We start from the raw sequence: 25,135 nt of genomic DNA, 5'->3' as shown, positions 1-25,135 counted from the left end.
GTTTCAGAGGGACTTAATGAGTTCAAAAGTAGTGTAGCGATTTTTTTTCAATAATTGGTAAGAAAGTTACTGTGTGTGATAGAAACCTTGTATTGAAGAGATTGAATGACATTAAAGTTATTGGCATATTGCCATCAGCATTATAGAAGTGCTATTATTTCTGAATATAAGGGCTACTAATTCTTGATATGCCTTAAAAGACATGTGTCTCACAAAATGGAATGGGAAAAATAGAACCCTTTTAAGCCAAATGAAAAGAAAATCCCCCAAAAGTTCTTGGTTAATAGGTTGACATATAGGTTCAAACCCTCAGATAATCAAAATAACTTAAAAGCAAAATAAATCTCTGGTATCTATTTTGTAATATTTTTGCACTTTGAAAATAAGGCCTTTGACCTAGGAACTTGTAGGATTTTTTCCCTATATTTTCTTTCTTTTAATTAAAAAAAATTTTTTTTTAATTTCACTTAGTTTTTCCTTCCATGTTTTTATTTAAATTCCAGTTAGTCAACATACAGTGTAATATTAATTTCAGGTGTAGGATTTAGTGATTCATCACTTACAATGCCCAGTGCACATTAATAAAAGAAAGGATAAGAACCATATGATTCTCTCAATAGATGCAGAAAAAGCAAGTGACAAAGTACAGCATCCATTCTTGATAAAAACCCTCAAAAATGTAGGGATAGAGGGAGCACACCTCAAGATCATAAGGCCATATACAAAAAACCCACAGCTAATATCACTCCCAATGGGAACAACTGAGAGCTTTTCCTGTATGGTCAGGAACAAGACAGGCATGTCCACTCTCACCACTTATTTAACATAGTACTGGAAGTCCTAGCCTCAGCAGTCAGACAACAAAATATATAAAAGGTATCCAAGTCAGCAAGGAAGAAGTCAAACTTTCACTCTTTGCAGACAACATGATACTCTATGTAGAAAACTCAAAAGACTCCACCAAAAAATTTCTAGAACTAATACATGAATTCAGCAAAGTTGCAGGATATAAAATCAGCATACAGAAATCTGTTGCATTCTTATACACCAACAGTGAAGCAGCAGAAAGAGAAATCAAGGAATTGATCCCATTTACAATTACACAAAAAACCATGAGATACCTAGGAATAAACCTAATCAAATAGGTAAAAGATCTGTATGCTGAAAACTATAGGACACTTATGAAAGAAATTGAAAATGTCACAAGGAAATGGAAAAAGCATTCCATGCTCATAGATTGGAAGAACAAATATTGTTAAAATGTCTGTACTTACTCAAAGCAATCTATACATTTAATGCGATCCCTAGTGAAAATAATGCCAGCATTTTTCACAGAGCTAGAACAAACAATCCTAACATTTTAAAAAAATACTTATTTATTTGAGAGAGTGAGGGTGAGAGAGAGAGAGAGAGCACAGGAGCAGGGGCAGAGGGAGAGGGAGTGGGAAAAGAGACGCCCCTGCTGAGCAGGGAACCTGATGCGGGGCTCAATCCTAGGACCCTGGGATCATGACCTGAGCCGAAGGCAGACACTTAACTGACTGAGCCACCGAGGCACCCCAACAATCTTAAAATTTGTATGGAACCACAAAAGTCCCTGAATAGCCCAAGCAATCTTGGAAAAGAAAAACAAAGCTGGAGGTATCACAATTACAGACTTAAAGATATGTTACAAAGCTATAGTGATCAAGACAGTATGGTACTGGCACAAAAAGAGACACATAGATCAATGGAACAGAATAGAAAACCCAGAAATGGACCCACAGCTATATGGTCAATTAATCTTGAACAAAGAAGGAAAGAATATCCAGTGGAAAAAAGACAGTCTCTTCAACAAAAGGTGTTCAGAAAACTGGACAGCAATATGCAAAAGAATGAAACTGGACCACTCTTACACCGTACAAAAAGATAAATTCAAAATGGATGAGAGACCTAAATGTGAGACAGGCAACCATAAAAATCGTAGAGGAGAACACAGGCAGTAACCTCTTTGACATCAGCCATAGCAACTTCTTATTAGATACATCTCTTGAGGCAAGGTAAACAAAAGCAAAAATAAACTATTGGGACTTCATTAAGGTAAAAAGCTTCTGCACAGGGAAGGAAACAATCAACTAAGTTAAAAGGCAAACTTCGGAATGGGAGAAGATATTTGCAAATGACATATCTGATAAAGGGTTAGTGTCTAAAATATATTAAAAAACCTATAAAAGTCAACACCCCAAAACCAAGTAATCCATTTCAAAAATGGGCAAAAGACATGAATAGACATTTTTCCAAAGAAGACATACCAAATAGCCAACAGATACATGAAAAGATGCTCAACATCACTCATCATCAGGGAAATACAAATCAAAACTAACATGAGTTATCAACTCACACCTGTCGGAATGGCTAAAATAAACAACACAGGAAACAAGAGATGTTGTCAAGGATATGGAGAAAGGGGAACCTTCTTACACTGTTGGTGGGAATGCAAACTGGTGCAGTCACTCTGGAAAACAGTATGGAGGTTTCTCAGAAAGTTAAAAATAGAACTACCCTAGGACCCAGCAATTGCACTACTAGGTGTTTATCCAAAGGATACAAAAATACTGATTCAAAGGGATACATGCATCCTGATATTTATAGCAGCATTATCAACAATAGCCAAATTATGGAAACAGCCCAAATGTCCATCAATTGATGAATGTATAAAGAAGATGTGGCATATATACACAATGGAATAGTACTCAGCCATCAAAAGAATGAAATCTTGCCATTTGCAGCATCATGGATGGAACTAGAGGGTATTATGCAAAGTGAAATAAATCAATCAGAGAAAGACAATTATCATATGATCTCACTCATATGTGGAATTTAAGAAACAAAACAGAGAATCATAGGGGAAGGGAGGGGAAAATAAAACAAGATGGAATCAGAGAGGGAGACAAACCAGAAGAGACTCTTAATCTTAGGAAACAAACTGTAGGTTGCTGGAGGGGAGGTGGCATGGGAGTGGGGAAAATGAGTGATGGACATTAAGGAGGGCGCATGATGTAATGAACACTGAGTATTATATAAGACTGATGAATCACTGAGCTCTACCTCTGAAACTAATAATACACTTTATGTTAATTAATTGAATTTAAATTTTAAAAATCACTATGATGAATACGGAATATCACAATTTTATATGTCACTTATACCTCAGTAAAGCTGAGTTTTAAAAAAAAAATAAATTAAAAAAGAATGAAATCTTACCATTTGCAATGACATGGGTGGAGGTAGAGGGTAGTATGCTAAGCAAAATTAAGTCTGTTAGAGAAAGACAAAAACCATATGAGTTCACTCATATATGGCATTTAAGAAACATAACAGATGAACATAGAGAGAAAAAAAAGAGAGAGGCAAACCATAAAACAGACTCTTAACTATAGAGAACACACTGAGGGTTGCTGGAGGGGAGGTGGGCAGGTGGATGGGTTAAATGGGTAATGAGTATTAAGGAGCACACATGTTGCAATGAGCACTGGGCATTGTAAGTGATGAATCACTAAATCCTACACCTGAAATTAATATTACACTGTATGTTAACTGGAATTTAAATAAAAACACGGAAGAAAAATCTAAATGAAATTAAAAAAAATTTTTTTTTAATAAAAAAAAGAAAATATACGGAAAAAAATCCTTGACATTGATCTTGGCAATGATTTTTTGGATATGACACCAAAACATAGGCAACAAAATAAAAAACAAGTAGGATTACATCAAACTAAAAATCATCTGCACAGCAAAAGAAATAATCAATGAAAAGGAAAGGCAACCTACAGAATAGGAGAAAATATTTGCAAACATATATATATATCTCCAAAATATATAAGGAACCCATATAACTGGATAGTAAAAATCCAATTAATCAAATTTAAAAATGACCAAAGGACCTGAATAGACATACAAATGAACAATAGGTACATTAAAAGGTTCTCAACATCAGTAGTCAATAGGGAAATGTAAATCAAAACTACAATAAGATATACCTTTACACCTCTTAGTATGGCTAATATGAAAAAGGCAATAAGAAGTGTGGGCAAAGATATGGAAGAAAGGGAAACTTTTTGCACTGTTGGTGGGAATGTAAATTGGTACAGCCATTATGGAAAATAATATGGAGATTCCTCAAAAAATTAAAAATAGAAGTACCATAAAATTTAGCAATCTAGCTTTTGGGTGTATATCCCAAGGAAATGAAATCACTGTCTCACAGATATCTTCACTCCTATGTTCAGCAGAGCATTATTCACAATAGCCAAAACATGGAAACAACCTAAGTGTGTATCAATGAATAAATGGATAAAGAATATATGATAAATGACAAACAGATAGATATAGATGGATATATGTTTATATATTATTATTATTCAGCCATAAAAAAGTAGGAAATCCTGCCATTTGCAACAACATGGGCATTATGTTAAGTGAAATAAATCAGAGAATGACAAATGCTGTATGTTGTCACTTAGATGTGGAATCTAAAAATGTGAACTCACAGAAATAGAGTGGATTGGTGGTTACCAGGGGCTGAGAGATAGGGAGAAAGGGGAAATGTTAGTCAAACAGACTTTAAGTTATAAGATGAGTAAGTTTTGGGGATCTAATATACAGCATGATAACTACAGTTCAAAATACTGTGTTGTTATAAACACATACACACACACACACACACAATTCTGTGTTGTATTTTGGAAGTCGCTAAGAGGGTAGATCTTAAATGTTCTCACCACACACACATACACATACCAAAAGGCAACTGTGTGAAGTGATGGATGTGTTAACTAAAAAAATTTTTTTAAATGTTAATAATAGCAGAAACCAGGTGGGGAGAGAGAAGATTGAGGGGTTATATGGGAAGTCTCTGTACTTTCTACCTCAGTTTTCTGTAAACCTAAAACTGCTAAAAGAAATCTATTAACTAAAAAAATTCTCTATATAATTTCAATCATGTTAGAGTCATTGAGACTTGCTCTATAGCCCAATTTTTTTTACAGCCCAATATTTTATAATGTTTCATGTGTGCTTCATACAAAGTGTGTATTTTATAGTAATTCTTTAGATCAATTTCATTAATTTTATTCCAATCATATATATTTATATTTATTTTTGTCTGCTTATTTTATAAATTGTTGAGAGAGGTGCATTAGAAATGTCTCAGTATGTGAATTTGGAAAAAATTTGATTTAAACATTTTGAGACTATATTATTAGGATTATACAAATTTAAAATACTTATATCTTCCTGTCCAACTACACCTTTTCATTATGAAATTACCTTTAAATCTAGTAATGCTTTCTGTATTTGGGTTTATTTGTTTGATATCAATATGGCAACAGCTACACTAGCTTTTTGGGAGGAGTTTAGTATTTGCAATGGTATCTCTTTTCCCACGCTTTTATTTAAATCTTAATGTTTTAGATGTGTTTCTTGTAAACATCATATATAGTTATATTGTGTTATTTTACCCAGCTCGAATTTATGTCAATTCCTGATATATTTGGTTGTAAATCTATCATCTCATCCTGTGATTTCTACTTGTCTCACCTTTTCTGTTTCTTTTTCTCTCCTTTCTTGACTTCTTTTGAACTGCTTAATCTTTTCATATTATGCCTTTTCCAGAGTGGAAATTACACATTAGACTTCTCTTCTTTTTTTTTTTTTTTTTTTTTAGATTTATTTATTTATTTATTTGAGAGAGAGAGAATGAGAGACAGAGAGCATGAGAGGGAGGAGGGTCAGAGGGAGAAGCAGACTCCCTGCCGAGCAGGGAGCCCGATGCGAGACTCGATCCCAGGACTCCAGGATCATGACCTGAGCCGAAGGCAGTTGCTTAACCAACTGAGCCACCCAGGCGCCCTAGACTTCTCTTCTTTTAATGGTGACACTAGAATCTTTAAAATTCATACCTAACTTATCAAAATGTAATCAATACCTTTACTCTCCTCCAGCCCGATACCAGTTTCTTGGAACACATTAACTTTATTTTCCCATCTCCGTTTGTATGCTTTGAATATTAAAATTCCATGTTACAATTTTCTTTTCTCTCACAAGTTGTTGTCTCTCTTTTATTAAGTCATTGTTCATTTAGTTTTACCTATGTATGTTCTTTATTCCTTCTTTGTTTCAGACCTTCCATTTGAGATTACTTTCCTCTTGCCTGAAGTATGACCTGAAGTATGTCAATCTCAAAAATGTCTTCTCTTGATACATGGAATTCTAGGTTGACAATTAATTCTTTAATTCTTTATTACTTAATTAAGAACAGTTCAACATATTCTATTGTCTTCTGGCTTTCATTGAACTATTGAAAAATAAGTCATGAGTACAAAAGTTACTCTTTTGAAGGTGATCTTTTACATCTGGCTTCCTTAAAGACTGTCATTGGATCGTGGATCACCACATCAAAAACTAATGATGTATTGTATGGTGACTAACGTAACATAATAAAATTAAAAAAAAAAAAAAGACTGTCATTGGTGTTCTGCATTTCACCATGAAGTACCTAATCATGATATCTTTTTATTTCTTTTTCTGTATTTGAATCATGGATTGTTGTCTTTCATCAGTTCTGGAAAGTTCTTAGCCATGATCTTTTAAAAATTGCCTGCATTCATACTCTCTTTCCTTTCCTTCTGGAATTCTGATAAATGTGTATTAGACCTTGTCACTCTATCCCAATGTTTTTAATGTTCCTTTCATAGTTTTAAGTCTTTCTGTGTTACATGCTGTATTTCTTCTAACTTATTTTTTGGTTCACTTATTCTTTCTTCAATTGGCTATAATCTGCTGATAAACACATCCATTACATTTTAACTGTGGTTGTTATGTAGTTTACTTTTTCTTTCTAGAAGTTTCTAATTGGTCATTTTGGTCTGTTTTATATCTATTATTTACAGAAAATTTCAAGTTATCTTTCATTTCTTCAAACATACTACATAGAGAGGGGTTTTAAATTTACGTCTGATAATTCTTATACCTGAATACTTTGTGCATCTATTTATTCTGTTGTTTCTGCTAGTTTTTATTCATTGTATCTTGCATTTTTCTGTGCTAGGTATTTTGACTGTGTATACCTCATTTTGTTCTTGAAAATTATTGGTGGGGATTCTTTAAGACTTATAATGAAGGTACCTGTATAAATTTCCTATTGCTGCTATAATAAATAACCACAAACTTGGGGCGCCTGGATGGCTCAGTCGTTAGGTGTCTGCCTTCGGCTCAGGTCATGATCCCAGGGTCCTGGGATTGAGTCCCGCATCGGGCTCCCTGCTCAGCGGGAAGCCTGCTTCTCCCTCTCCCACTCCCCCTGCTTGTGTTCCCTCTCTCGCTGTGTCTCCCTCTGTCAAATAAATAAAATAAAAACTAAAAAAAAAAGAAATACAAACTTAATGGTGTAAGACAACACATATCATTCTCTTACAGTTCTGAAATCTAAAATCAAAGTGTTAGCAGGGCTGTATTCCTTCTGGACACCCTAGGGAAGAATCTGTTTCCTTGCCTTTTTTTTAGCTACTACAGGCTGCTTACATTCTTTGGCTCATAGCCCTTTGCCTTACTTCAACCTCTGCTTCCATTATCATATCTCTTAGTTCTGACTCTGACCCACCTGACTCCTTCTATAAGAATCCTTGTGATTACATTGGGCTCACCTGGATTATCCAGGCTAATCTTCTACCTCAAGATTCTTAATTTAATCACATCTGCAATGTCCTTTTTGCCAAGTAAACATATTCCCAGGTGCTAGGGATTAGAACATGAACACCTTTTGTTTTGAGAGAAGGGGGCATTATTCAGTCCACCACAGTACCTTCCTCAGGGAGTATTTGTGTTTCTTCTGCCAGGCTCTAATCCAGGACCATCTCAAAACAAGTTCATGGCTTGAGGTTTTCTGGACACCAGGTGATATAAATCTAGGCTATACATCTATGGGAGGATACACTGGGTCATCACAAATTCTCATGGAAGGTTTAACCCCTTCTTTTTTTTCTTTTCAGCACCAAAGTAGTGTTCTTTGTCATCCACTGGAAGTGGGAATTAGCACAGATTTATGTGTTCTTTTCTTTTTCTTTTAAGTTTTTATTTAAATTCTAGTTAACACAGTGTAATATTAGTTTCAAGTGTACAGTTTAGTAATTCAACACTTACAACACCCAGTGCTCATCACTGCAAGTGCACTCTTTAATCCCCATCACCTATTTCACCCATCCCCCCCCACCTCCCCTCTGGTAACCATCAGTTTGTTCTCTATAGTTAAGAGTCTATTTCCTGGTTTGCCTCTCTCTTTTCTACCCCTATGATCGTTTGTTTTGTAAATTCCACATATTAATGAACTCACATAGTATTTGTTTTTCTCTGACTATTTCACTTACTATAATACTCTCTAGCTCTATCCACATTGTTGCAAATAGCAAGATTTCATTTTTTTTTTATGGCTGAGTGACACTGCATTGTATGTATATATATATATCTATATCTATATATATCTATATATATATACACACACACACATATATACCACATCTTTATCCATTCATCAGTTGATGGACATTTGGGCTGTTTCCATAATTTGGCTATTGTAGATAATACTACTGTAAACATAAGGGTGCATATATCCCTTCAAATTAGTATTTTTGTATTCTTTGGGTAAATACCTAGTAATGTGATTGCTGGATTGTAGGGTAGTTCTATTTTTAACTTTTTGAGGAATCTCCATACTGTTTCCAGAGTGGCTGCACCAGTTTGCATTCCCACCAACAATGCAAAAGGGTTCTCCTTTCTCTACGTCCTCACCAACACCTGTTGTTTCTTGTGTTGTTGATTTTAGCCATTCTGATGAGTGTCCCCACCTCCCACTTGGAGTTTGACATCTGTCCCCACTATGCTACAAGTTCACCAAAACCAAATTCAAGTTTTTCAGGAGTGACAAAAACTCTCAGGCCAAAAGTGGCTTTGGTGTTGTGACTTCTCCCTCTGGGTTTCAGCTTTCCTTTGGATTTGGCCTGGCAGTTCCTTTTGATCTTGTCAGTTCTTCAGTGCTCTTAACTTTAAAATATGCATTTTATTCAGCATTTTTGGTGTTTTTAGTAAGAGCATTAGTTCAAATACTTACCTGCCATGCCACAAAATTTAAGTCCCCAAGCAAATTCTTTATAGTGAACACATACTAGTTTTGCAATTAAAAAAAGATGGGCAGAAACCTCAAGTTATTTGAAGAGGAAGATAAGTCATGATTATTATCCCCCCAAAATGAAAATAGTGATAATTATTTTCTATGACTTCAGAAGAAAATGAATTCATAATAGAGTGAAACAGTTTGACAGGTTTAATGGCAGAAGTGTGATTTAGGGGCCCCTGGGTGGCTCAGTTGTTAGGCATCTGCCTTCGGCTCAAGTCATGATCCCAGGGTCCTGGGATCAAGCTCCGCATCGGGCTCCCTGCTCAGCGGGAAGCCTGCTTCTCCCTCTCCCACTCACCCTGCTTGTGTTCCCTCTCTCTCTGTGTCTCTCTGTCAAATAAATAAAATCTCTTTAAAAAAAAAGAAGTGTGATTTAAAGTGCAAGATAATATTCCATTGTATGTACATACCACATCTTCTTTATCCATTCATCTACTGATGAATACTTAAATTTCTTCCATATCTTGGCTATTGTAAATAATGTGGAAATCAGCATAGGGTTGCATATATATTTTTGAATTAGTGTTTTTGTTTTCTTTGGGTAAATACCCAATAGCAGAATTATTGGATCATATGGTGTTTCATTTTTAATTTTTTGAGGAACCTCCATACTGTTTTCCACAAGGGCTGTACCAATTTATTTAGCCATTAAAAAAGGAAGAGATCTTGTCATTTACAACAATTTGGATGGACCTAGAAGGTATTATGCTAAGTGAAATAAGTCAGAGAAAAACAAATACCATATGATTTCCCTAAAAAACAAAGCAAGTGAATAAATAAATAAAAGGCAGAATCAGACCTATAAATACAGAGAACAAACTGACGATTGTCAGAGAGGAAAGAGGTGGGACAATGAACAAAATGGATAAAGGGGAGTGAGAGATACAGGCTTCCAGTTATGGAACGAATAAAAGGAATAAAAGGTACAGCATAGAGAATATAATCAATGGTATTGTAAAGGCTTTGTGTGGTGACAGATGGTAGCTATACTTGTGGTGAGCACAGCACAATATGTAAACTTGTTGAATCATTATGTTGTATACCTGAAACTAATGTAACATCATGTGTCAACTATATTCAAATAAAAAAAAGAAACCATGCAATTTTATTGGCTACTCAAAAATTAAAAGAAAAATTACAATTGAATATTCATATAGTATTTGGTTCCACTCTATGTAACCTGCCGAAAAAATCCAGCACTAAACATCTGTCACTCTTGAATGAACTTACTAGATTCCTAAGAAGGGGGAAGAATGTGTGTGTGTGTGTGTGTGTGTGTGTATGCAAGATAGACCAATGGATTTTGATGTAACAGAATAAAAAATATCTCATTAATTTTTGTGGCTTCACCTTTACTTAGCTCATGAGCAAATCTGTGTGGCTGGAAGCAAGTTTGAGATGTGAATCTATGGAGTTTTTCATCTCTGTATTTCCCTTCTCCTTACCTCCCATTCAAGCATGTTAACTCTGTGATTATTGCCTCCAAGGAGGTATGCAGCAGAATGGAAAGCAGAAATAACCCACAAGTCTCCTTGGCTTTTGCATTCCAGAAGTGTAAGACCTTAGAAAAACTAAAAGGGGAAGTTAGAGGAAAGGGAGAATAAAATTTCCAGGCATAAATGGCATGTCTCAGAAGAAACATCAAAGAACAAAGGTCTACCTCGGACTAAAATGATATTCTCTTGGATTGAGGGTAGTAGATGAAAAGGAGACTCATGGGGTCCAGAGCTTAGACACAGGGGTACTGCTTTCAAGTAGTGCCACCAGGTAGATAGTGGAGAGAAAGAAAGTAGATAGAGAGAAATGGCTCTAGGACCATCCAGGGAGATGGAACATAGGCAGTCTAAAAATGATCCCAGGCACTAAATTGACACAAAAGCAGCAGAGAGCTTCTGAAATTGGAGGGACCATGGAGATAGGACAGTGGACTCCTAGTGGTAACTGTGTAAGTTCTCCTTGCCCTGGCACTGTATTCGACCCTAAAATCACAGTACAACTAAAGGAGAAGAGCATACCCCAGAATGGCTGAGGACAATTTTCCTGTCAGTCCAGTGGAACAGAGTCAGAGGATAAGTCAGTATCAGAAAGTAAGTTGAAATGCAGAAAGAGAAATAACTGGTTTATCTTAGCCAAGCTTATGACTGACGTTCAAATTACTTCATCTTTATCTAGTTCTGACATTTTTCACAAGCTTCATGCAAATGCTTCCTAAAAATTTTGTGCTGGGTATTCCGCTATCACCTCAAATTTGGCATATTTGTAACTGTACCACTAATATTTCTGCTGAGGCAGAGCCAGCTGAGACAATTACCTCTATACTATCCTTCTTGTAATCAGGGGAGAAACCAAAGGATAGGGAAAAGCAATTTGAATAATTTGAGTGTCTTTATTGTTACTTCATGTCAGAATGCTTTGTATTTAGCAAGCCCTTCTTTGAATGAGGCTCTGGATATCACAATTTCATGGCCACCACTCTCCACTCTGCATTGCTCAAATCTACTTCTTAAAATATGTTCAGAGAGAAGTTCCTTTAGGATTCTGGTTGGCCTACCCTACTGGGGAAAACTTAGAAGAGGAATGTTAATGAGATGAACTACAGCTTCCGTAATTGCAGCTTCTCTAGATGTCTCTCACCCTCAGCTGGCACCTCTGGCTGTTTTTGGACATAATTCCCATGTGAGAAAGAGGCACTATTCTTCAGGATACTGTATTCATTTTAAAGCAATATCCAACAGTCCCCCAAAATGTTTGGATAGTCCCCCTTTCCCAGTATGTATGTATCTGCATAAATGGCCATAGGTCCTACTGGGGAATGATTTTACCGGTAGATTTGTTCTGCTGTTGTGCAGCTAGCTCTTTCTTCTGAGAAACTGGCATCCTCTGGACCACCCCCCCACCCCGCCCCCAAAAAAGTATTCTATTCTGAAATTTGAGTAAAAGATCATGAAGTTTTACTGGAAAAGTTACCCTCAGCCTCCTATTTAGCCATCCTTGATTTCTTCTAAGGGTACCAGTTGAGTAATACAATTAATTTTGTCCATCTGTTTTAGTCCTCAGTATGCAGTTTTCTACTAAGCATCTCCATAACTCTCTGTGGATCAGTTCTCTTTGCTACCAGTCTGAACTTGCCACTCATTACAATAATTGCATCTACCTAGCATCTAATTAAGTGCTACCATGTGGTCTCTATCTTTTTGGGGTCTTATCATCACTGTTACCCTAAGTGAGCCTGGTACTGTAACCATCTCTTTTGTCGTCAAACCTAGCATACAAAAGAGAACTAACACTGAATTTTTTACTGATTGTCTTCCTTCAGCCAGCACATCCCTATGGTCTTGCTAAATTGTGTATCCTTCAGGTCTTCACATGGAACATAATCATTTAGGGAGATATTTTGTGTTCATTTCCTTGTGCCTTTCAATTTCTTTTTCCATTTGTCACAGGAATTCTGGCATTTTGACCTCCCTTATTGTGGGCCATCATTTTTTCCATGCTGTTAGGTGTTACCCAGTTGGTGAGTTCACAGAGATCACAGAGAGTTCACAGATATTCCCTCTTTTGGGATCCTTGTTAAATCCTGTATCGCAGGGCTAATCTTTTGTTCTAATCCCCATGATCAAGTACTCAAGAATACAGCCTCAGGCATACTTCCAGCTCTTTCCAGCACATACCATCTGGGTCCTGGATCTCCTTTCTGTCCTCTTTCATGTCCCAACATGTCCCTAGCTGGGCTTTGTTATGACCCTCATCAAAATCTTTCCCCAACTACCTACCTCACAGATTCTAAGATGGGCGCATATTGTCTTGCAGGGAGTAGAAATCTGCATTTTCTTCAAGCAAGAGGAAGTGGTAGCTCTGAATAAGGAGGTCTGGGCTACTTATGCAGGCGCATAACTCAGGGAAATCTAAGAGTTCAAGATTTTCAGGGATATCAACCCAAATGTCCCCACTCCAAGAGTTAAGGTCCAATTCTTTCTCAAACAGAGTCTAGAACTTACTATAGCAGAGCTGTCTTGTTTGAAAGTTGAACTTTTTTGGAAAGTACCTATTCTGACAATTAAGTTCTGGGCCTGATCCTAAGTTTTTTCTGCCTTCTTGCTACAGAGAGCCACTTTATATGTTGCTAACGGGCCCCCTGGTTTTCCACTTGACTTTCAGTTGCCTATTAATTGCTCTCAGCCTTTTACCTTTTTCTAGAGCATCAATCCAGTTTGGCATTAGCTATGGAATTCCATTGTCCTTGTAGTTACCACTGTATCCATAGTTTTCAAATGTCTGATACATAAAACCAGCTAGAGTATAACTTTCCACTACTGTGCCATTCCATCTCACTACTAGTGGAAATTTGAACAACTGCATAGCTCCCTGCAGCCAGAGGCTGTTGTTGCTTCATTTACCATCAGTGATGGCATCCTCTTTACCAAGCAGGTAGTGAATGAACTAGCTCTAAATCCCCATCTTGCCTGTTTTCTTAGACCACTCCTGGCACCAATTCTTGCAGGTTGGATTTTCTAGGAAGTACAGTGGATTGGAGTTCAGGGTTCAGGATGCTTATTAGGAAATGCCATTGGGATCAATACTGTGGAAGAAAGGAGAAAGAAGCAGGGTTTGGCAGATGGAGAAGTTGAGCTGTGATGCAGGCCCAAATGATAGCTTTGATGGAACCCATGGAGAAGTTTGGCCCATCAGAGTTTTCCCTGTGTTGGACCCAAATGGCAGGGACTTTATACCCCCCCTGCTAATGAGTCACTCTAACCTAATGTTAGAAACAACAACTGTTGGTGAGGATGTAGACAAAAAGGAACCTCATGCACTGTTGGTGGGAATGTAAACTCAAATAGCCACTGTGGAAAACAGTGTGGATGTTCCTCAAAAATTAGAAATAGAAATACTATATGATCCAATAATTCCACTATTGGGTATTTACCCAGAAAAAATGAAAACACTAATTTGAAAAGATATATGCACCCCTATATTTATTGCAACATTATTTACAACAGCTAAGACATGGAAGTAACCTAAGTGTCCATCAATAGACAAGTGGATAAGGAAAATATGGTATATACACAATGGAATATTACACAGCCATAAAAAGGATGAGATGGTGCCATTTGAGACAACATGAATGACCTAGAGGGTATTATGCTAAGGGAAAATAGACGGAGAAAGACAAATACCATATGATTCCACTCATAATGGAATCTTAAAAAGTGAATAAACAAACAAAAATCAGAATCAGAACTATAAATACAGAGAATTAACTGATGGTTGATGGAGGGGAGGGAGTGAGGGATGGATAAAATGGGTGAAGGGGAGAGGGAGATCCAGCCCTCCAGTTAGGAATGAATAAGTCACAGGAATAAAAAGCAGAGCATAAGGAACATAGTCAATCATATTGTAATTGCAATAAAATGGGACAGAGGGTAGCTCTACTTCTGGTGAACATAGCATAATGTATAAACTTGTCAAATCACTAAGTTGATCACCTGAAACTAATGTAACATTGTGTGTCAATGATACCTTAAAAAAAAAGGAAGAAAACCTAATGTTGACCCCATAACCTCCCTGCCAAAAAGGAAGTGACTGCTACATAGTTTCTTCCTAAATAAGCTCCCTAATTAATTTTCTTATTTCAATTAATGGTGACCTCAGTATCCTAATCAACCATACTTTAAATGATAATATCATGGCTTACCCCTTCTCTGTAACATTTCCAATCAATTAGCAAGCCCTGTGTTTTTTGTTTTTTGTCCTTTTTTGTTTTTTGTGTGTGTTTTGTGTGTGGTAAAATACATGTAACATAAAATTTACCATTTTGACCATTTAAAATATACAATTCAGTGGCATTCACAATGGTATGTAGCCATTATCACTACCTAGTTCCAGAACATTTCCATCATCATGAAAAGAAACCCTGTACTCATTAAATAGTCAATCCCCATCATCTCCTTTCCCTAGTCCTTGGCAACCATTAATTTGCTTTTTATCTCTATGGATTTGCCTATTCTGGATATTTCAAATAAATGGAATCATACAATATTGGTACTTTTGTGTATGGCTTATTTTATAATGCCTACAAGGTTTATCCATGTTGTAGCATGTAGCATTTCTTCATTCCTTTTATTTGCCAAATAATATTCCATCATATGAATATACCACATTTTATTTATTCTTTCATTATTTGAGGAGTTGATTACATTTTTCGATTATTAGGAATACTGCTACTATGAACATGCATGTACAAGTTTTTGTTTGAATACCCATTTTCAGTTTTTTTGAGAATATACCTAGCGGGGAATTGCTGGGTCATATGGTAATTCTATATTTAACTGTTTTAGGAACAGCCAAACAAGCCCCATATTTTGAAATGGGTTTCCCTTATATCCATTATTTCCATTTTTGCTACCATCAATATGAGGATTTATTCTTTTATGCTTGAATTACTTCAAAATTACTGGTATTAGTCCTCCTAACAGTTCTGCTTAATGCCATCACACATCTTCCTAAAATAAAATTTTGATAATACCAATTCACTTCCTAAACCCCATCTAGAACTTCTGCTTAGAACAATATCCTAATTCTTAGGATACTAATTCTTAGTTAGGCATGTAAACCCTCCACATTCACATTCCAGATTTAAGTCTCACATCTCATGCTCCAAATCCTCCAGATAAACTAGTTCACTTGTCCTCTGAGTACATCTTGAGTTTTTCCAGTTCTTCTTGTTTTCTTGAAATCCATTTCCTCATTCCATCTCATTCATGGATAGGTTGCAACTTATCCATGATTTAATTACAAAGCCATTTCTCTTTCCAGTTTGTCCCACCTCTGAACTTCCAAAGCTTGTAGATCAAGTTGGAATTTTATTTTGTCTCTTTAATTAGAGAGTGTTGCAAACTCCTGGAACAAAGAATCTATTTTTCAGAAAATATTATGCTATTTTAAAGAGGACAAGATTGGGGGGGGGGGGGGATGATGTAAAAAGTGTAAAGACAACAACAAAATCAAATTAATGATAGTGGTTAAAATAACTTGAGTTTGGACTTTTTTGTTGAATCTAGTGAAGAGAAAGATTTCTAAAGATACATGCCAGCCCTGAGGGAAAATTCTTCTCTGATAAGGTAGATAATACAGTAATGGGAAATATAACTATGAATTTAAATCTTACTAACAAAGAGCTGAAGATAATCTGAGATTGGAATCTCTGGAGAGGAGACTATGTCCTTTCTGTCCCTCTGGCTTTGGACCTGAAAAAATGGGATTGTCGAAGTCAGAAATTTATTTTACTTTAAATACAGAAAAATGAATTATGGTACTAAGGCTAGAATATCTGTAGAGGAATATGGTTTAAAATATGAGTTTCTTACAAATATGAAATTATCACTATTCAATCATTAATTATTTCATTGGGAAAATGAGGTAACTGGCACATAAGGAAATAAAATTAGCTATATAAGGAACTTTGTGATAAACTCAGATTTTGAAATGATCTTTAAAAAACAGACGGAATGGCACATAATTAAAAGACAAACAGCATAATGTGGCATGAATCTTTAAAACTGGAAGGTTGGAATTCCAATGGATAAGAAATGCAAAAAATAAGAAATGTGCCCCCTCTACTTCTTTTTTTAATTGAAGTGTAGTTGACACACAATGTTACATTATTTTCAGGTGTATTCTACTTTCTTTTAAGATGTTTAGATTATTGGATGAAAATAATTGAAAAGGCACACTTTAGCTGTTTTAGGCAAGATAAGCAGTGTTTACTAAAGAAGGTAGGATTGTAACTCCTATTTTCCTTCCATTTTATCCAGCAAATAGCATTCAGAGGTAAAACTAACTTTAAAGTGGAAAGAGAATAGAAGCCTCTGATAAATGAGGAACTGGACTTAATGCACCTAGAGGCTTTAGATAAATTTAGAATTCTTCATTTATATAGATTGTGGTGTAGATTAGGACACTTTTCTTAAATACTTATGTGAAAGATCTTCTGGGTCAGAGATGTTGCAATCTGAGCAGAAGAGGGATATTGTTGACCTCGGCCATGACCATAGAATATGGTATGGAACTAAAGGGCCAAAATGCTCGTTTTTACTTGGGATAATTGAGAGGAGCATTTATACTCCATTGAGAAGACCTTTTGGTTTCCTTGCTTACATGAGATAATGTCCACCTTTGAAAGAGCGAAGATTCATTTTTACTGTGGTGCTTCTGGGTATGGGTGTGTTTTTCTTCTTCAGAGTTTGCTCTAACTCTACTCTTTGAGGGTTCACAGATTATTTGATTTACTGATAGGAGATCCCACATAATATCTCCTTAGAACAAAGGACCCACCTTATGGCAAAGGAGATGAGGCAACTTGCATGTGACTATGGAATCTACTTGTTCTACCACATATAGCACAACCCAGGAGCTATCAGCCTGATACTATAGTGGAATGGCTGGGGGTTTGTTTGTTTGTTTTTGAGGATAGTTAACACACAATGTTGCATTAGTTTTAGGTATACAACATAGTGATTTGACAAGTTTATACATTATGTTATATTCACTACAAGTGTAGCTACCATCTGTTGCCATACAATGCTATTACAATACCATTAACTATATTTCGATACCTTTTATCCCTGTGACTTAGTCATTCCATAACTGGAAGCTTGTATCTCCCACTCTCCTTCACCCATTTTGTCCATCACCTCATCTCTCTCCCCTCTAGCAACCATCAGTTTGTTCTCTGTATTTATAGGTCCAACTCTGCTTTTTGTTTATTAATTTTTTTTTAGATTTCACACGTGAGTGAAATAATATGGTATTTACCTTTCTCAGTCAGACTTATTTCACTAAGCATAACACCCTCTAGGTCCATTCATGTTGTCTCAAATGGCATTATCTCATCCTTTTTATGGCTGTATAATATTCTGTGTGAGATATATATCTCACATTTTCCTTATCCATTCATCTATCAGTGGACATACTTAGGTTGCTTCCATATCTTGGCTATTGTAAATAATGCTGCAGTCATGTCCACAATAGCCAAACTGTGGAAAGAGCCAAGATGTCCATCGACAGATGAATGGATAAAGATGTGGTATATATATACAATGGAATATTATGCAGCCATCAAAAGAAATGAGATCTTGCCATTTGCAACGACATGGATGGAACTGGAGGGTATTATGTTGAGCGAAATAAGTCAAACAGAGAAAGACATGTATCATATGACCTCACTGATATGAGGAATTCTTAATCTCAGGAAACAAACTGAGGGTTGCTGGAGTGGGGGGTGGGGTGGGAGGGATGGGATGACTGGGTGATAGACACTGGGGAGGGTATGTGCTCTGGTAAGTGCTGTGAATTGTGCAAGACTGTTGAATCTCAGATCTGTACCTCTGAAACAAATAATGCAATATATGTTAAGAAAAAAAAAAAAGAAGAAGAAGAAGGTAGCAGGAGGGGAAGAATGAAGGGGGGGAAATCGGAGGGGTAGACGAACCATGAGAGACGATGGACTCTGAAAAACAAAGTGAGGGTTCTAGAGGGGAGGGGGGTGGGAGGATGGGTTAGCCTGATGATGGGTATTGAGGAGGGCACATTCTGCATGGAGCACTGGGTGTTATGCACAAACAATGAATCATGGAACACTACATCTAAAACTAATGATGTAATGTATGGGGATAATATAAGAATTAAAAAATTAAAAAAAAATAATGCTGCAGTCAACATAGGGTGCCTATATCTTTTTGAATTAGTGTTTTCATTTTCTTTGGCAATTCCCAACAGTGGAATTACTGGATTATATAGTATTTGTATTTTTAATTTTTGAGGAACCTTCATACTGTTTTCTATAGTGGCTGTTTCAATTTACATTCCCACCCATATTGTATGAGGGTTCCTTTTTCTCCACATCCTCACCAACACTTGTTATTTCTTGTGTTTTAGATTTTAGCTATTGTGAAAGGTGTAAGGTGATATCTCATTGGGGGTTTGATTGCATTTCCCTGATAATTAGTAATGTTGAGAATTTTTTCCAAAATTTGGAAAAATCTCCATTCAGGTCCTCTGCCCATTTTTTAATTGGATTGTTTGGGGGGTTTTTGGTGTGGAGTTGTATGAGTTCTTTATATTTTGGATATTAACCCCTTATTGGATATTTCATTTGCAAATACCTTCTTCCATTCAGCAGATTGACTTTTTGTTTTATTGGTGTTTTTCTTTGCTGTGCAAAAGCTTTTTATTTGGATGGAGTTCTAATAGTTTATTTTTGCCTTTGTTTTCCTTGCCTTAGGGGACATATCTAGAAAAATATTACTACAACCATGTCAGAGAAATTACCACCTGTGTTCTCTTCTAGGATTTTTATGGTTTCAGTCTCACATTGAGATAGGTCTTAATCCATTTTGAGTTTATTTTTATGTATGGTGTTAGGAAGTGGTCCAGTTTCATTCTTTTGCATGTAATTGTTCAGTTTTCCCAGCACCATTTATTGAAGAGACTTTCTTTTCCCTACTGTATATTCTTATCTCCTTTGTCATAGATTAATTGATTATATAATTGTGAGTTTATTTCTGGGCTCTCTATTCTGTTCCATTGGTTTATGTGTTAATACTGTTTTGATTACTATAGCTTTGTAGCATGTCTTGAAATCTGGAATTGTGATACCTCTAGCTTTGTTGTTCATTCTCAAGATTTCTTTGGCTATTTGGCTATTTCTTTGTCTTTTGTGTTTCTATACAACTTTTAGGATTATTTGTCCTAGTTCTATGAAGAATGCTGTTGATGTTTTGATAGGGATTTCATTGAATCTGCAGATTACTTTGGATAATATGGACATTTTAATAATATTAATTCTTCCAACCTACGAGCATGGAGTATCTTTCCATTTGTTTGTGCCATTATCAGTTGGAATGGCTTTTCAAAGCTTCTGCTGATGTGGTAGCTTAGAGATGACTCTCGTGTGAGAAAGGGACATTATTCTTCAGAATGGTGTATACATCTTAAAGTGATGAATATTATATGGTGCTATGTCCCCAGTATTTAGAATACATAGGTTCAGGAACTAAGGTATAGAAACAGTAGTATCCCCACTCAACATCACTCCCCCTGACCCATTTGGAGGATTTGTCTTCTTTTCCTTGCAGCTTTGGGATCTGTGCGTTGAGAGGTCTAAATTTCCATGGTAGTGGGGTCTTTGCACTAAGCAACATAGAGTACCTCTAAACTTAAAGCTATAGCTGCATTCTGGTCACTTTACACTTCTTGTCCCTCTACAGCAGCTGGTAAGCAAAGAAAGTAATTACTACACTGGCAGGGCTAACTGACTTTCATCATTTGAAGAGGTAGAACTGTTGATACATAAAGGAACAGGAAGAAATTAAGGTGATGCACTGTTGCATCTCTTGGTATTCCCACCCTGATTCTAACTATAAATAGGCAAAAACAGCAACCACAGCTTGAGAAGGGTCTTAGTGCTAATTCCATTGGGTGTCTGGCTTATTCTACCATGCAAACCTAGACCAGTGGAAATGCTTGTCAATGGGGAGAATAATTACGAATGGAGCAGTAGAGGAGGGACATCATGAGTATCTGGCCTTGTGATTACATATAGCAGCCGGGGGCAGAAATCTGTCCCATTGATCCTCCTTTTGTAACTTTCCCCAGAAATTGTGATCAACCAGAATCCTAGAGAAACTGTGACTGGGTGTAGTGAACTCACTGTGACAGACAAGCTGATCTGAGCAGTGGAAGGTGTGGACTGTAATAAATGTTATTGATGGCCCACCCATCCTACCCCTTTTCCAGGTCAGTGCATCTATCTTCGAGCTGGTGCCAATGCGGCTGCATCCAATTTTGGAGAACAGTCTTGGGCCACTAGTTGCTGCATCATCCGGAAATGCCTGTGAAATAATACCCCACCACTTCAGTGGCCTACAGCCAATGGCTGACTGATATGAGGGTACAAAACACCTTCTCAAGGTATGTCAATGTTGAGGTACGATCAATCATGCTCAAGAGTTTCTGGTGGAATTTGGCTATGACTAGACTTCGACTGAAACTATTTCTTCTGCTTAGTATCTTCCCCTGTACTTTTGTGCTTCACTCACGTCCTGATCACTTTCTCCTAAGAACACTCCTTCAGCAAATCACTTACATAAGAATCTTGTCTCAAGCTCTGCTGCTGGGGATCCTAAGACAGTTCCTTCTCCTCTATTTCCAAAAAGAAAATTCCTGGGAAAGAATTTTGATTTGCCTGATATGTAGTCAAGAATTAACCTTACCCAGCTCCCTGCTCCACGGGAAGCCTGCTTCTCCCTCTCCCACTCCCCCTGCTTGTGTTCCCTCTCTCGCTGTGTCTCTCTCTGTCAGGTAAATGAATAAAATCTTAAAAAGAAAAAAAAAAAAAAAGAATTAACCTTACCCAAAGAGAGGTGCCTTTGCCCCCAAACTACCAGGAGGTGATTTCTAGTCCCCTGGAATGTCCTGCTGGTAGAAGTATCTTTGCCTGGGGGCTTTGACCCATGCAGTATCAGTCTAAAAATGTGATTTATTATGGGGGTTTTGGGCCACTTGGTGTCAGTTTTACCTCCAGAGAGCCTGGAGTATAAAGATATCAGCCTAACCTCCAAGTGGGGCTGGGGACTAAAGGTCAGCCACACAGGTGGTATGTGATGGGGTCCCAATAAAAACTCTAAACACCAAAGATTGGGGCAAGCTTCCTTTGCTGGCCATGCATATCTTCACATGTTGTGGCTAGAAGAAGTTAACACTCTCCGTGACTCCATGTGAGGGGACAAGAAGCTCAGACCCCTCCCGGACTCGGCTCTATGCGTCTTTTCTCTTGGCCAGTTTTAACCCCCATAATAGCCCATAACTCTGTGGATACAGCAGGTTTTAGTGCATTCTGAGTCCTAGCAAAGTATCAAAACTGAGGGTGTTTTGGGGAACCCCCCCCAAATTTGTAGTTGACATCGTAAGTGAGGGAAGTCTTGTGTGGACACTGCTCCTTCTGACTGTATGGTTGGCTAAACTCTCACACCTGGCTTGGGTCTCATCCCCACCTCTGGAGCCATCGTTAATGTCATGTATGTGGAGCACATTCCATTAGTACATTTGATTGGAGATGTGAGAGATGGGATCTGGTAGGGTGGACTGACAAAAAGAAGATATTTAATTGTCACCAGCATTTTCTAGGACCTCAAATCTGCCCTGCCTTGATGAAAGTCTGCTTCTCCATTCCAATTATTGTGAATGCTGCTGTTTTTCTTTTCTTCCCCTCCCTGCATCAGGGAGACATTCCCCTCCTATCCCTAAACTTGACCTTCATTCTCCCCTCAGATACTCAGTGTATGCTTTTATTTGACACATCTGATATTATTTTGCTTGGAAATCAGTGAAATCTTAGTATTGCAGCCTTCTTTATGTGATGCACATATTTACATACTACAACTATACTATTTTTATCCCTGGAAGTTGATTTTCTAATCAATACTAGATGTTAATTATAAATGTTCCTTTATAATGAAACAGATCTTTGTGAATAGATGTAGTATGGCATCCATAGCATCTTCTTTATAACTTTAAGAGTTTGTAGTAATTTTTGTTAAAATTTTTATTATCCTTGCTAACAATATTACCTAATTCCTTAGCTTTTCCTGTCATCAGGTATTAGTTGATATCAGTTGCTTGAGAGTAGCTGGGAGGAGGCTCCATAGTAACGTTTGAGTGTCACCCAAAGTCTTGAAGGAAATGTAAGTTGAATTTAAATACCAGCAGATTTTATTTTTTTTTAAGATTTTTTAAATTTATTTGACAAAAAGAGACACAGCAAGAGACGGAACACAAGAAGGAGGAGTGGGAGAGGGAGAAGCAGGGTTCCCGCCAAGCAGGGAGCCCAATGTGGGGCTCGATCGCAGGACCGTGGGATCATGACCTGAACCAAAGGCAGATGCTTAACAACTGAGCCACCCAGGTGCCCCGTACCAGCAGATTTTAAACATAAGTTCCATTTCACTTAGGATTAGCAAAGAAACTGGGGTAATGTATTTATCCGAAGAACAAGTGGGGGAGTAAAAAGGCAGGCACTAAGAAAACCAAGACAGAGATTGAGAAGAATAGACATTATACACATTTCCCTAATATCTGAATGAGAAAGGACCAGTTAGCATTAGAGTATCACAGTAGTAAAGCTTGTATTTTATTTTTATTTTGCTATATATGTACATGTATACTAAAGTAAGCTTAACTATATATCCAATTTTTTTTTTTTTGCTTAAGTTAACTGGCAATAAACAGTATATATTTTATTCCATAATATAAGCCTATTTCTTTTCAACTGTTTTACTGAACCAGACCCAGTTCAGCATGTTATAAGCTGAGTGGCTGGGGACAATTTATTGTACCTCTCTGACTCTTAGTTTCCCTATGTAAAATAGTGATAATAGTCTAACTACCTTGTAGGTTTTAGGTTGTTGAGAGCATTATAGAATGCTTGGCCCAACAGAGGTGCTCAGTAAATGTATCTATTACTATTAGCTTTCATAACATTTCGGGTTTAAAAAATTAACTACCAAGTATGCTGAAGCAGGAACCACTCTTGTGTCCTAACTGGATATAACAGTTAAGCAGCACCTTCTTTTGAATGTATCTAAGTACAAACCATTCCTTTTTGAGTATTCTATTCTTTCTTTATATCACAAATAATTTCTTGAGAACTGGGTTCTTACTGGTTTTTACTTTTGCTTGTCCTGTTCTTTTAAGGCATTGGTATTCTCAATCCGACATATAGCCTCACCACCTTCCTAACTCTTGCAACCATTGACTGCTTTTATCTTAGTACCTAAGAGGCAATATTTTATCAGATTCAGACCACAGCCAGGGGAGTGTGGGATTAGTCTTACTGTTTTGAACCTGGGTTTTGTGTGCCTAGGGAGAACCCTGGCTTCTCATATGCCCCCAAACCACAGCTTCTCCTCATCCCTCTGTGTTATTCCAGACCATATGACTGCATTTCTGCCTCAGTTAACTCTTCAGAATTCAAGATCCCCTTTGAAACAGGAACACTGAACCAAATCCATGTGGTTGGGATCCTAACAGCCTGTTCTTGAGGGGCTGAATCCTGTGCTCCATAAACCCAAGGCTTTGTTAGACTTCTGCTCCTGAAATCCCAAAACCACTGCCTCCCTGACTTCATTTTTTTCTACTTTCTATACCCTTACCCACTAGAATGGACCAAATTTCAATGCCAGTTGGGTCAGTGGTGAATTTGTCATTTGAACACTAGCTTGCTGCCCCATGACCCAACTCTATGACTGGCTCTGATTTTCCTCCTGTCCCATCCTGGATTCAGGCCCCAGTTCTACCTCAGGGTTAAGCTTATCCAAGGGTCAGCCCTGCTAAATGCACTCAGGTATTATCTTTTTAAAAGAATCACATAAATTGCATTCCATCTTATACCTTGCAGAACTATCTCTTCTCTACTGTATTACATGTGTGCTTCTTTTAAAATCTTTTAATTATCTAATTTTCTGACAGTCATTCTAGTTTGTTACTGAGTTTCATTTCATTTCTTTTTTTTTTTTAAAGATTTTATTTATTTATTCATGAGAGACAGAGAGAGAGGCAGAGGGAGAAGCAGGCTCCCAAGGAACAGGGAGCCTGATGCGGAACTCGATCCCAGGACACTGGGATCATGACCTGAGCTGAAGGCAGACGCTTAACCATCTGAGCCACCCAGGCGCCCTGTTACTGAGTTTCAAATTCCATTTTGTTTTAGAGCCCTAGGAAAATTGCACACATTGCTTTAATTAGTATCAATTTGGTTGTCAAATTTTCCAAGATGAAGCCATTGTGTTTCAGCATTATTTAAAGCTAGGGCATTAAAATCAGCTGGGGATTTTTCAAGAATCACTCATTATGACCCAATTTTAAAGTTAT

General features: G+C 37.1%; 1 protein-coding gene across 4 annotated transcripts in view; it reads left to right on the top strand.

Moving 5' to 3' along the window:
- The window catches only part of TEX9 (testis expressed 9), a 228,930-nt gene that overhangs the window by 40,377 nt on the left and 163,418 nt on the right, over nucleotides 1-25,135 (top strand). For all 4 annotated transcript variants that reach the window (XM_064570437.1, XM_045900019.3, XM_064570436.1 and 1 more), the window contains one exon: nucleotides 21,005-21,178. In XM_064570437.1, coding sequence (XP_064426507.1) covers nucleotides 21,153-21,178 — 26 coding nt within the window. In that variant the 5' untranslated portion in view covers nucleotides 21,005-21,152. The remainder of the gene's footprint in view (nucleotides 1-21,004; nucleotides 21,179-25,135) is intronic.

Source organism: Mirounga angustirostris, unplaced genomic scaffold (genome assembly GCF_029215605.1).
Source record: "Mirounga angustirostris isolate CCGP_5_RB_7025 unplaced genomic scaffold, mMirAng1.0.hap1 SCAF_9, whole genome shotgun sequence".
NCBI classification, from domain to species: domain Eukaryota; kingdom Metazoa; phylum Chordata; class Mammalia; order Carnivora; family Phocidae; genus Mirounga; species Mirounga angustirostris.
The sequence above is the reverse complement of the archived record's forward strand: the minus strand, read 5'-3'. Positions and strand labels throughout refer to the sequence as shown.